The 13,652-nt window shown below is 47.5% G+C and overlaps 1 protein-coding gene across 4 annotated transcripts in view; it reads left to right on the top strand.

The window, feature by feature from the left end:
* The first annotated feature begins 732 nt into the window (after positions 1-732).
* Positions 733-13,652, top strand: part of rasa1a (RAS p21 protein activator (GTPase activating protein) 1a) — a 48,508-nt gene continuing 35,588 nt past the window's right edge. For 3 of the 4 annotated variants that reach the window (XM_048243164.1, XM_048243165.1, XM_048243166.1), the window contains exon 1: positions 733-1,970. In XM_048243164.1, the coding sequence (XP_048099121.1) occupies positions 1,441-1,970 (530 nt within the window). In that variant the 5' untranslated portion in view covers positions 733-1,440. Of the gene's footprint in view, positions 1,971-8,608; positions 8,669-13,652 lie in introns of those variants that run through there. The other variant, XM_048243167.1, reaches the window with a different exon arrangement.

Genomic DNA, 13,652 nt, shown 5'->3' with positions numbered 1-13,652 from the left:
CCAGATTAAAATAGTCAGCGAAACTGCGCTGAGTAGGCAGATATTAGACCTACCTGCTGTTGGTCTAAAGCTATATATGTATGCCTTAAACTCGTCTCCTGTTATTTAGAAACAATGCTGTGGTCTAGTCTAGTCATCAACAAAAAATGAATGGATTGCAAAAAAAAAAGAATGGATTTGGTGTGACATTTCTTGCGTGCGTGAGAGCGTGAGAGTGGTGCTGAAACCGTGAGTGTCACGCCAGATGCGTAAGAGTTCCGGTACCGGTCCTGGTATCACAGCAAGATCTTTTGAGTTAGTTATTTTATGGAAATCTAAACCATTTGCAAATGATGGGCGGGAACCTTAAATAAAGCAATTTGATAAACTCACAATTTGTGCAAACTACAAAATCCATTGCTTACACACTGATGAAATGCTCTTAATGTTATAGGCTAGGTGAAAAAAATACCTTCATTGTGACAAAGTGTTTGCTGTTGACACCTTGCATAGCCTACCCTTAAGATAAAATAATATTCTGGGAAAATAATATCTAAACTTGTAATCATGTGAGGTTTGAACAGTTAACAACCATCATCCCCAAGTATTTGTTGCATAGCCTACATAAATACATTTTTTAGACGTTCAGTTCACATTCATTGTCTGTCATTACTACTACAAGGTAGGCCTACGTCATCAAAATAATTCAAAAACGCTTATTTCTTGCTGGCTGTTGATAGCTGATATCATTGATCGAACGCATCTTTTGGCTGCTCGACGCTCGCTTAACTGTGTCTGAAAGGAGTGGGACTGGTAGATCAGCGCTAGTAATGTAGCACCAGTCCCGTAATCTCAATAGAAAAGATTTTTCTACGACAGTAAAGAAACAGTGTAGCATTCTCTTCCTGTCGTTGTCAAACATCGGAACTGAATTGGATACTTCTGTGCAACAGTGGAGTATTTGGAACCTCAGCGGGAAGCTTTTTTCTGGAACCCAACTGGTAACAAAATAACAGCCACAAAAAGACTGGGACACATACTACTCACTCACTGACAATAAAACCTCACACTCCCGACAAGTGGACTGTTGTGAGAACTGGTAGGACGAGGGACCGGGAAAGTGAGACGTTATTTGACTTGTGGGCGCACATTTTCAACCGAGCATTTTTGATATCTCGTTTTCCTTATCGTTTCCTCTTAAAACTTAAAACTCAGGAAACAATGAACACTTAACTCCTCAAGTGTCTCGTCAGCTAGCCTGGCTAGCGCTTTCTAAGAGTGTGTTCTGCTAAGTTAGCTTAGCAGGCTACGTTAGCTAGGCAGCTAGCTAAACGTGTTGTTTTCCAAGAAAGTTTCTGGCGCTGTTTCCCTGACCCGTAAACACACAGAACGCCGATCGGACCAGAGGGGAAGGGCGGGCCCCCTTCTTGAGGTCTCTTTCTTTGCCGTTTTTTCCCTAATATGATGGCTGCAGAGATCACTGGAGAGGAGACTGGGTCGGTATCATCGGGGACGGGGGTTACAGACAGCGGAGGCCCCGAGACGACCCAGTTTCCCTTCTACCCTAAGCAAAACCGAGTGCGGGTTAGTGATTTGTGCCAGGGGCCAACTCAAAGCCCTCGCCACCCTTCCAACCTCTCCCCTGACAGCCCTCCTGACATGATTTACCCGACCGCTGCAGGTATAACTGGATCGGCATTGTCCGCTGGAGGGAGTGGCGGCGGTGGCGGACACGTTTATATTCATGGATCAAGCTCAGGGACCGGTGGCAGCGTGTGCTACTCCCCTTCCTCGGAAGGACCTGATAGCCGTATGTCACCTACTTCAGCAAGTCTGGACGGGTCCACAGTCTTCCCTCCATTACCCCCGCCACCACCACCTCCACCAGGCTACGGGGCATACGGGAGTGTGGATGAGGGTGACTTGCAGGATGGTCCGGAGTATGAGGAAGAGGAGGTTGTTTTTCCTCTGTCTGCACCACCCTCAAACCAGTAAGCATACCTTTGTCCTCCCACTCTATGCCATGTTATGCTTTTCAGTGACTAGTTCGTTATAGAAATAGTCATCAGTAGTCTTTCCCACAAACAAGTTCTTCCTTCACCCCTGTCCTAAAGTTTCCAAACACTCAGCACAGTAGCAGTAACTTGTTGACTGCAACGACCCAGATGACCAGGTTACCATCACAGTGAGACTCTCCCAAAGAAAGAGCTGTTTGCTGCAACAATCTCTACCATGATTTGCAAATCTACACTACTCGTATCATTTGAGGTTTCCCAATTTGCATCTGGTTTTATTATCAGTCATTGCTTCACATTGTGGTCTGTTTTAGTTCTCTTTTTTAATTTTACCTGTGTGCTTAGTGGTTACTTGCCTTACATATTCAAAGAGGTTTGCTTCATTGGAGGCGCCAAACTGACTAAAGCATCACTCCTGGCTACAGTACACTTTGCTTCAGGCAGTGAGTCATCCTTTGTTCTTCTTTGTTATTTATGAATGGACACGGGTGCTTTGAACAAGCTGCACTTGATTTTTTTTTATTGCAGTATTTGCAGAATGATTTATTTTTTTGTGCTCGGTGGCAGAGGCGTTTCTGAGAAATGGGTCCGTAAGATGAGGCACTGGACACTGTCCAAGCTGGCCGTGGCGTTTATCCAAGGCGGCCTGCCAGGGGTAATCACAAAGTGGCCCAACGCAGAGATGCACCCGAGCTTATGTGTCAGGTATTACGAGGACATTGGTTTTCTCACTTACAGTGTTACCTAAAAAGGGTGATGAACAACCTGTGCTGAAATTGTGCATGTGGGAAGATATGCAAAGAAGAAGACATTTTGGCCATATACAACAGTCGCATAATAGCACTTTCACTTAAACATTGGCAGATAGGTCTAATGAATCATAAAAGTGCTTTCCAGCTCATTAGTTTTTATTGGCAGTGAACTCTACAATCATTTCAGTTTGTGTTAAACTTTAAGTCAGTTATGTTCACTGCATTGTCTTGCAGAATGCATTAGAGGGAGGAAGACAAGGTGGTCATCTATGACCTTTAGGTTTAGTGGTTACCAGCAAGACACTATTGCTTATCTTAGCTGCCTCAGATTCCATAGCAGCAATTGGAGCTCTTGTTTTTGGTTTCCTGTTTTGATTTTATTACTGGAAGAATAGATGAGGTATGTGGTACTGGTGTCCATGTACTGTATGTATTGTGTTGCAGAGAACTGCTTTCTTACACGTCATCATGACAAGTATTTGTGAATGAGCTATGTTGTTATCAGCTTTTGTTTTTGTCTTCATCAAAGCGTGATCTGTTTTAGTGTTTCGCACCCACCGCAGGGGGAAGAGTGAAGTCATAGCGTGCAGCTGTGCAGGTGAGCCCACTCGCAGCCGGCCGGCGCAGCCCAGCGCGGCCAGGGGATTTCGCACGAGTGGGCGACAACGGAACACGCTGTGTTTCTCACAGGGGCCCGAGCTTCCTCTTTGGGTATTTGCGGCGATGCCTGGCCTGCCGAATGGTGACTGTGTGGGCTGAGAGAAAAAGAACACTAAAGAGAGAGAAAATGAGCAAGACAGATGAGTCTGCACTGCTTTCAAACAGAAATACTTCTGTTTAGGAGGGCTATTACCTGTTGAACAGATTTTGCAATGTCTCCCGAGTTCGGTCTCATTTTCCATGATGACGAATTCATCCTCAGCCTTTTAGTGATATTCCAACTTTTTCCGAACCAGGTGAATTCAAGCCTATGTGAGCTGTGGGTAAACCACAGTATGAGAGACTTTCTGATGTGGTTTTATTCTTCTGTGAAGTCAGCAGGCTGCAGGTGTGTGTGTGTGCTTCTCTCTGTGGAGGCTGTACGGACCACTGACCCAGTTTAGGCAGCGGTTCCCCTCCTCCCCTCTCGCCCAGTGCTGCCGGCTGATGTGCTGTGACGGATGTAGCCGAGGAGATGGCCGGCCGGGGCCACGCCAGGACAGGACACTGTCTGGGGACACAACGGCAGATCTGCCACAGACGCGCTCCATAATCTGATCGATGAGACAGCCAGCACCGGGCCTCTTAGCCTCCATCACAGGCCCCTGGCACATGAAGCATTAGGCAACTGATCCAAACCCTGCCACTTTATCTATTTATGTATTTATTTGTCTTTCTGTGGAAGTAACAATCGCCCCTGATCGATGGGCCAGCAGTTGGGGATTGATTGGTTATAAGAGCTGGCTTCTAACAGCATGGTAAGAGGCTGCAGTTGTTGATGCGAAAAAAAAAAAAAAAGATTGGGGGTGGCTGAGAGGAGAATAAAAACGAACAGATTGCCCAAGATGCTTCAGACCTAAGCGAGGAAGCGGGATGGAGGCTCAAGTGCTGCGCAGCTGTTGAAGGGGACAACTCGCTCAAAGCCATTGTGTTTCTGAATACCTGCGAGGCGGTTAGTTTCTGCCTCCTGTTCACAAAGGAGGCATTGTACCGGTAGTCCCTCTGTGCTGTTGTAGACCTCAGCACTACCCACTCACGGACCCATATTCCTAAATTGATGTCAGTTTACAATTCAGAATTCAGTCTAACTGCATGTGACATATTTTAATTATTAGACACTTTAAATAAAAGTGTCTTGACGTTGCGTGTAAGGTATAGGCTACTTCTGAGAGGATGAGTGGACTTCTGTTGGAAGTCCTTTTTGTCCCTTATTGCCTCTGAGGGCCACTGACCAAGCTTGTATTACCTGGCCCTGCAGCCATTTTATAGCCTAGTGTGTTTTAATTAGACGCAGTCCAGTGGCTCCCTGGTGGATTTGAGACCCAGGAAAAAGCACTGGCCAGTGGGTTTGTACAGCCTGCGCCAGCCCTCGGCACCGGAGGCTCTGGCATTCATCACATGGCAGTGTGTTGTTGTCAGCGTCTCCCCACCTAGCCGAGCGGAGAGGCCAAAAATAACCGAGTTATCTCCTCGAGTTTGGCGTGACCCGCTCCTAAACGCGTTAAGGGCTCCACTATCCGGGCCGTGCGGCGTCTGAGAGGACGATCAAAAGGATGAGCTGCGCGGTACAACGGAGTGTGTGATCATGTGGAAGGCAGGCGCCCAACGTGATGACGCGGCCCGGTGTGAAACTCATAAAGCAAAACGGACTCGCCACACGTTCGCCCTTAGAGAGGCAGAAGCTGTGTACCTCACAGACAGAGACCGAGAGAGGTGGAGGGGGGAGCTCATTCATAAACGATGTAGGCAAACAGTGGTGGGATGAATATTTTAGAGACACTCCTTCCTCACACTCACACACACACCCTCAGAGAGTTATCTCCCCATCTCTCTTTCTGTCTCACACACACACACACATACACACACACTCTGCCTTCGGGCCAAAAACAGATAATGGCATAATAAGTGTATTGTTTATAATTACTTATTCATTTCTTCAGTTTTTCCACAAAGCATAAGCATGATGGGGAGCCAGAGATCCTGAGGGAGAATAGAAGGCATAAAAAGTGTCACACAAGGGAAGAATGTTGCATTTAAAGATTAGTGGCACTGCAATATGCTCTTCCCTGATAAGCTGCTAGTCATGAAGCCCCGGTTGCACTGAAATATGAACCGAGGAGCCATTTTGGCTCTGTTGCTCATTTTGAAGGCTCAGCCTGCAGAGAACTGTTGAGTAGCTTTAAGCTTTACACCACAGGTATTAGGTGTCATTCTGAAATGCATATCTATTATTGACATTTCTTGGCTGGCTGTGTGCATGTGGGTGGGTTTTTGTATACGTTTTCCCTTCTTTTTGAAGATTTGTCATCAACAAAACAGGCGCATAACTTCTTGCCTCCTGAATTTTATTAAATGTAGCCTGATGCAGTACCATTAACATAATGTAGGATTATTTGCATGTCAGCCCAGGACATCAAAGCCAGATGTTACTCATGAACAGGAAATATCTGCTTGCTAATCTACCTGCAGCTCCAGCCTGTCACTGAGGTGTGGTATTGCGGTCAGATGCCTTGTATTGATAAGAGCCAGACACAGTGCATTCTAGGCCATTCCTGCAATTTCTGCACAATATGCAGTGGCTTGTTCTGACCTTCTGGTGTCAATCTTGCTGATCCCATTTTTCCTGTTTTCCTGTGATCTTTCTCTAAGAATCCACAGAATCCTCATGCCCTGCTGTGCTGTGCTGTGCATGCACTTAAAGCTGTTGTGTGATGCATTTTAGACTCTATTTAGCTTAATAGTATGGTTGTGTCATGATTGCTGTGAGCTGTATCAGTTTATTTAATGACTAAGACCTCTAGGGTAATCATCCATTGATCGATTCAGCAGAGTTTGGCTGACTTCTACCAAATCAGGTAACAAGGGATGAGAATCAGGATGTTTTTTTTGTGTAGAAAAGTGGGGCTGGAAAGGGGGGGGTGATGGCCCTTAGGTTGGTGGTTGGGTTTCTTCAGTGAGTGAATGCAGAGGAAGTGAGTAAGAAGATCAGAAGCACTGATTCATAGCTTCCCCTATGAGCCATACACCTGTTCGTTGTGTCTTCTAGAACAAGAGAGATTAAAATCTCATCTTGTGTTGCTTTCACCTGAAGTGGCTCTGCAGGATGATGACTGCTTAGAGGAATGAGTCAGTCCGGCACTGGGTCTGTATTGGGGTAAGTGATTAAATTGGGTGGCAATTGATCTTGGGCTTGGGCCAGCCATGTCCTGTGGCTCCATCGAAGACCTCATCTCCAGCATGACTCCTAGTGAAGCATCGTAAAAAAAAAAGGCCATTGGCTCACTTTATCTGGTGAGCCAGAATTAACTTCAAGCAGAGCAAAACGAATCAGTGGGCTGGCAACTGAGCGAAAACAACGTCTGTTCCGACACTCCGATGAGGGAGAACTCACAATGGAGATCGAGCCTTTGATGCATACCCATGTCATACACACGCACATACACACATGCACACGCACACACGCGCGCGCGCACACACACACAGACACATACACAGTTACACAGTTTTACGCACACACACACATACACAGTTACACATACACAGTCTTTACACACACACACACACACACACAGTCACACATACACAGTAATACGCACACACACACACAGACACACATAACATACACACACACACACACACACACAGGCCTGGGACGTGATGATGGATGGATGGTCACTTCCATCTGCACCTCCTAGCCCGGCCCCCTCCTCCCCTCGCTCCGGTCACTCCCGGTCAGGCCAGCCGGAACGAGCACATGTGTGAAGAAAAACAAAGCTGTTACACAGCTGCCACCCACCCACCTCCACCCCCACTCGCCCACGTTTATTTTCCAGTACGGAAACTTTTGAGGGTGGGTGACTTTGTGGGTGGGGGGAGAAAGTGTGTGTGTGTTTGTGGGAGGGGTAGTTGGCAGTGGTGGGTGTAGGTAGGTAACTGCCTGTCTCGTTAGCGAATACCATTTGCATAATGCAGGATTGCTAAGTGACCTGAGGAGGTGTCGAAATGCTGTGCCGTGGCTAATGTTTGCCTGCCGAGCCCTGAGAGTGGTACTAGGCCACATGAGAATGGGCGCAAGTTGAGAACCCTCCACACACACACACACACACACACGACAGTGTAAGCCACAGGTGTGTTTGTGCACTGATGCGCTTGATGAATTCATAAAGCGAAAAGAAACTGGGTCACTTTCATCACCTGTGTGGTAGCCTCGACCCCTCCTCGTTCCTCATTTCCTCCTTGGCTCGGAGTCCGGCTATCCCACGGTTCCTCATGCGCCCACGCGGTCCTCCGTGTCCTTGGTCCACCCGCCAGCTCCCAAGCGCAGGATTGGCTTTTCGAGATGTAGGAAAAGCAGATTTAAAAAAGAGAGAGAGAGAGAGAGAAATGGGATGGAGAAAAAAAAGGTAAGACGAGAGAGCGAGATCATCCCATTGTTTTTTTTCCCTTCTTTTCTCTCCCACTGTGACTGTCACCGAGCGATGACACACATGCATTATTGATCACGGTGATTTTTGTGTGCTCGTGCGTTCACGTGTGCACTTTCTACCCCCTTCCTCCCAAGTCGGCAGTGGAACAATCTGAGTCTTGCTCACCCCATCCCACTGCATCCCTCTTCTCCTCTACCCACCTCATTCTCTCTCTCTCTCTCTCTCTCTCTCTCATCCCTTCATCCAGTCCCACAGTCTCCCACGCCCCAGGACTCCTCCCTTCTGCCCCTCCTCGCTGGAGGAGGAGGATGAGCTGTCGCGTTTACGAGAATGTGTGTGTGTGTGTGTCCGTGTGTGTCCATGAGTGAATGTGAGCATGAGTGTGTGAGTGAGTTCGAGTGCGTTTGTGGGGTAGGGGCTTCTGTTCAGTGACCTGGGAACGTGTAGTGGCAGCAGCGGCAGCAGCAATAGTTTGCGGGCACAGTGAGGGGGCAGAGGGGCGCAGGAGCATGGGACAGAGCGAGTGGCGGCGGCAGCAGCAGCACAGGCAGCAGCGATACCCCCCCTCGTTACTCCGTCATGCCCGGGTGGCACACTGGTGCACCTCAGCTGGCATCAGTGGAACAGCAGCAGCAGCAGCAGCAGTGGCATCAGCAGGAGCAGAGACCGTAGCCACATCCCCAGCACAGTGAGCCCGTGGAGGAGAAAGAGAGAGAGAGAGAGAGAGAGCGCGAGGGAAGAAGGAAGCGTGATAGAGGAAGAGAAGGAGAGATATGCAGCAGAGGGCCAACGCAGCGTAAGTGGGACACCTCAGGCGGTCTGACCACCCAGCCGGCCATCCGTCCGCTAACTCATCTCTGGCTACTCATTTGTGTGTATATTTTCTTGAACTTCTGCCTTGGGTGTAGTCGAGTGGTCGGGTAAGTCTTAACTCTCCAACAGGCACACTCTGTCATAGATGATTTCCCGGGATCTCTTACTTGCTTGAGTCTGGTTGAAGTGCTCTTCTGTGTCAAACCGTCAGTGTCAAGTACCAGTGTCTTGATATACCTTCAGCACTAGGCAGACAAGCACAATGTTCCCTTTTTTGTGGCTTAGCCATATCCAGTGTGCTAAGCGTTTCTTTGAGTTGTTGTAATGCTCATGATCAGCTTGACATTTGGCACAAAAACAGCAGACTCTGGTTCCATCACACTGTTTGTGTAACAATTGGATTTCTACAGAGTGTCATCCCTCATGAAACTAGGGCTGGGCGATATGGCCTAAAAAAAAAATCCCCGATTTTTTTCACAAAAAATCCGATTTACGATTTAAATCGATTTTCTCAACAGCCCCCAAATTCAGATGCAAAAGAAATAGTTCCAAAAATACTTGTTTATTTTGATTTCTCCCTTGGAGTTAAAGTGCAATCAACAACAATTAGCCAAAAAGGCAATATGGCAGACCCTGCCATTGTAAACTAATGAAAACATGACATGTACATGACACAAAACATGACATGTAACCTTATGTAACATAACATTCAACAGCATCAGTTATCTGTACATGACAGCATAGGGTGCTTTTTTCTAAAAATTTCTAAACATTCTTAGCAAGCCTATCTACCACCTCTGGCTTTAGACATGCCCCGTGGCATGTAACAATGCCCTCCCCAAAAAAAAAAAAAAAAAAAAAAAAAAACTTGTTTATTTTGATTTCTCCCTTGGAGTTAAAGTGCAATCAACAACAACTAGCCAAAAAGGCAATATGGCAGGCCCTGCCATTGTAAACTGTGAAAATGTAATATGACATGTAACCTTATGTAACATAACATTCAACAGCATCAGTTATCTGTACATGACAGCATAGGGTGCTTTTTTCTAAACATTTCTAAACATTCTTAGCCAGGAAGACAAGCCTATCTACCACCTCTGGCTTTAGACATGCTCGATGGCATGTAACAATGCCCCCCCCCCACACTGAAAACCTTCTCTGAGGGTGCACTTGTTGCTGGGATTGAGAGGTATCTTTTTGCCAGGACACTTAGCCTAGGAAAATTTGGTTGGTGGCGCTTCCACCACTCAAGAGGATTGGTGTCTGGGTCTACTTCAGGGGTCAATAAGTAAGATTTCAGCTCAGTCTCTATCTTTTCTGCCTCTGACTGGTTGGGAGATGACACTACATTCTGTTTGAAGAAGGCGCTAAAGTCATCTTTTTTCTTGGGTGGAGGCTGTGCATCTTCTTGGCGCACCTGCACAGCTGTGCCAGGCTGCTGTGGTGTACTGTTGTTGGAGGGAGCAGGTAGAGCCATCAGCTCAGCAACAACTCTTTTTTTGACTTCTTCCACCTTGTCTGGGTCAATGTAGGTTGTGCGGAACCTTGGGTCAACCAGTGAGGCCATGTCCAAGAGCTCATCTTTTACAGGGTCACTGTATTTGTCGTCAAGGTACCGCATTACATTCCCTTTTATTATTTTGGTGAGCTCTGTGTCTTCCTCCCCTGGCTCTAGGAGACTGGTTTTGAACAGATGGAGCACTGGTTTAATGTATGAAACACTGACATAGGATTCCCCAGAGAGTGCATCAGTGAACTCTTGGAGTGGTTTCACAGCTTTATTTACCGACTCCAACACATCCAAATCTTGCCAAGTGGGCACAAGATGGCGACTTTTCTTGTCCGAACCCAGGACACGGACTAGAGCCTTCTCCTGTTCGAGAAATCTCTCAATCATTCTTTGGCGTGAACCCCATCTAGTCGGGGACTCTGTTATCAGCTGATGAGTGGGCAAGGTTCCATGAGTTGAGGGCATCTCTTAGCCCCTGGGCTACAATTTCACCCGTGTGGTCCTCTGGAAAGTATGCCGTTTGAAGGCAGACGCTCCGCAGAATCCAGTCATTGTTAATGAAGTGCACAGTGAGACTCATGTACGGTTGCAGATTTATGCACCATAAATCTGTGGTGGCAGAGTAAGACGACACATCGTCCAATTCTTTTTTGACCCGTTGTCTTGTGCTATTATATAGATTGGGCAAGGCAACGTCGGAGAAGTACTTTCGGCTAGGTAGCACATACCTGGGGTCCAAAACTTTAATCATGTTAATGAACCCGGCTTTTCCATCGTATATATTGGCACCATATCCTTTGCTATATACATAGCAATCGCATCTGTTATGGCTTTCCAGCGGGCGAATTCTTGTCATATGGGATGCAGTTTGAAAACGTTTGTGATGCGGTGGACTGTATTTTAGCGGCTGTCGCGTGTGGTGCTTGGGGTGCTGCTGTCTTTTTTTCATTCGCTCTTGGCTTAACATTTCTCCCATTCGACAGGATGCTTTTGTTTTGAGGTGCTGCAGTAAATTTGTCGTTACTGCTGCCTTTGCTAGCAACAGACTTCATACAGACTTTGCAGCGGGGTGTTGTCTGGTCTAAATCTGACCTCGTGACGCGAACCAATTCAAAAATGACGGATGACACAGTGCCTTTCTTCGAACGAGTTCTTCCCTGCTTGCTGCCATGTTGTCACTCACTACTATCACTCACTATTTGGTAAATGCGGCGGCTCTATCGGGGGGGAGGGAGGGCCGAGCTCATTCTACGGGAGGCCAGAGGGAAGCGTTAGCGGATGTTAAAGAGAAAAACGATTTTCATTCAAACAAGTCGACGTGAACTACACACTCGAGTTAATCGATAAAATCGGTTTATCGCCCAGCCCTACATGAAACTGAGAAATCCTGTACCTTACACACTTGACAGATGCATGGGTGAAACTTTCACCTGGATAGCGATAGAGATGCGGGCCACATAGAGTAAAGGGATTGGCAGCACAGCTGAGGTTGTGTCGCTGCTCTCTAAATAGAGAACAAGGAGGTTGAAGTGTTTGTGCTCATGGATGTATCTTATGAATGGATGGATATATGGGCTTGATGGATGTATTGATGGATGGAACGATGGTCCAGTGTGCAGTACTCATTGGACAGTCAAATGTTTTTTTAGTTGCGGAGGTGGCTTGCTTGTATTGTTCCTTCAAATGTTCTCTGTACAATCAATACTCAATCTCCCTGTCAACTCCCTCTTTTCACTTCTGCTTTCTTTTCCTCCAACCTTTATCCTCCTCTTTCCTCCCTTATTCTCTCTGTTTCTCCCTCTTTCCAGTTTTCTTGACACTCCTTTGTTCTCTTTTCTGTTCTCGTCCCGTGCCATCCCATCCTGTGCGTCTTGTGACTGCTTGCAGCTTGGTTCAGTGACTCTGTGTCGCCTCCTGTCATTTAGCACCTCCGTTCTTCTCTTCTCTTCCGCCTCTCTCAGGTCCTCATCCTCTCCACTTCTCTTTCTGTCGTTTCTTGTCTCGTTGCCAGTTGACCTCCTCATCTGTCCTCTCCTCTCCTGTCCTCCTATTCTACCACCTCCTCTTCCCTCATATCCTCCTGTCCTCTCCTGCGTCCTTCCCTCCTCTGTTGTCTGGTCCCGTGTTGTATGTCTCACAATGGGAGAGGACGGCTGGCTTTAGTGCCTCTGTCCCGTCCTGTCCTCTACTTTTGTCCTGACCTCTCACTTTCTCTTCTCCTCCACATGTCCACTCGTCTGTCCTCTTGTCTGCCATCATCTGCTCCTCTCACTTATCCTCTTTTCCCCATCCCCTCTGATAGACTATCGTTCGACCTTCTCTTCTTCCGCTCTCGTGTCCTCCCCTCCCCTCCTACTCTCTTGTCCAGTCTGGTCATGTCCTATCTCGTGACACCAGGTCATGTGATTCAGTGCTCCATGTTAGTCGTCCTCCGTCCTCCTTCCTTTTACCGTTGACCTACCGGTTCCTCTCCAAGTCTCACTCATCCTCTCCCCCCCCCATACTTTTCTCCTCCTCCACTCCTCCTGCTCTCTTCTGTCCTGTCCTCGCCATGTCCACCCATGTCTCCTGACAGCTGGCCGCCTGCTTCAGTGGCTCCGTGTCATTACAGGCTGATGCTGATGAGCTGTGATGGGCCATCTCTTGAGCTGCCCCCCCTCCCCTCCCCTCCCTTCCCTCCCCTTCTGTATCAGGCTCACTTGTTTTTAAAGTAGACAGAAGTCATCAAGAGAGAGAGAGAGAGAGAGAGAGAGAGAGAGAGAGAGAGAGAGAGAGAGAGAGAGAGAGAGAGAGAGAGAGAGAGAGAGAGAGAGAGAGAGAGAGAGAGAGAGAGAGAGAGAGAGAGAGAGAGAGAGAGAGAGAGAGAGAGAGAGAGAGAGAGAGAGAGAGAGAGAGAGAGAGAGAGAGAGAGAGAGAGAGAGAGAGAGAGAGAGAGAGAGAGAGAGAGAGAGAGAGAGAGAGAGAGAGAGAGATAAGTTGAAGTGGGCAAAAGGAGACCATAAGAGTGATGGCAGAAAAAAAGAGAAGGGAGATGAACCTACTACACACACATGCATACACACACGCACACAAAGACACACTGCTCAATCAACTCTGGACATGCCCTGACCTGCCCTAGCTTCCACAGAGACGTAACCCTGTAAATCAAGATGCCTCTCTCATCCCCCCCTCCCCCTTCACACACACACACTTTCTTGTCTACTCTCTCCCTCCACTGCTTCATTCACTCTCTGGCTCAGATTATCCTCCTCTATGCCTCAACTTCCCTCCCTTCTTCTCATTCTCTCTATCTCTCAATATCTGTCACTTTCTCCCTCCCACATTTTCTGCAGTTATCTCTCTTACACACACACACACACACACACACACACATACTCTCTCTCTCTCTCACAGACACACACACACTCTCTCTCTCTCTCTCTCTCACACACACACACACACACACACACACACTCCT

This window comes from Alosa alosa, chromosome 5 (genome assembly GCF_017589495.1).
Source record: "Alosa alosa isolate M-15738 ecotype Scorff River chromosome 5, AALO_Geno_1.1, whole genome shotgun sequence".
In the NCBI taxonomy this organism is placed as follows: domain Eukaryota; kingdom Metazoa; phylum Chordata; class Actinopteri; order Clupeiformes; family Clupeidae; genus Alosa; species Alosa alosa.
Note: the sequence above shows the minus strand (reverse complement) of the source record. Positions and strands in the feature narration are given on the sequence as shown.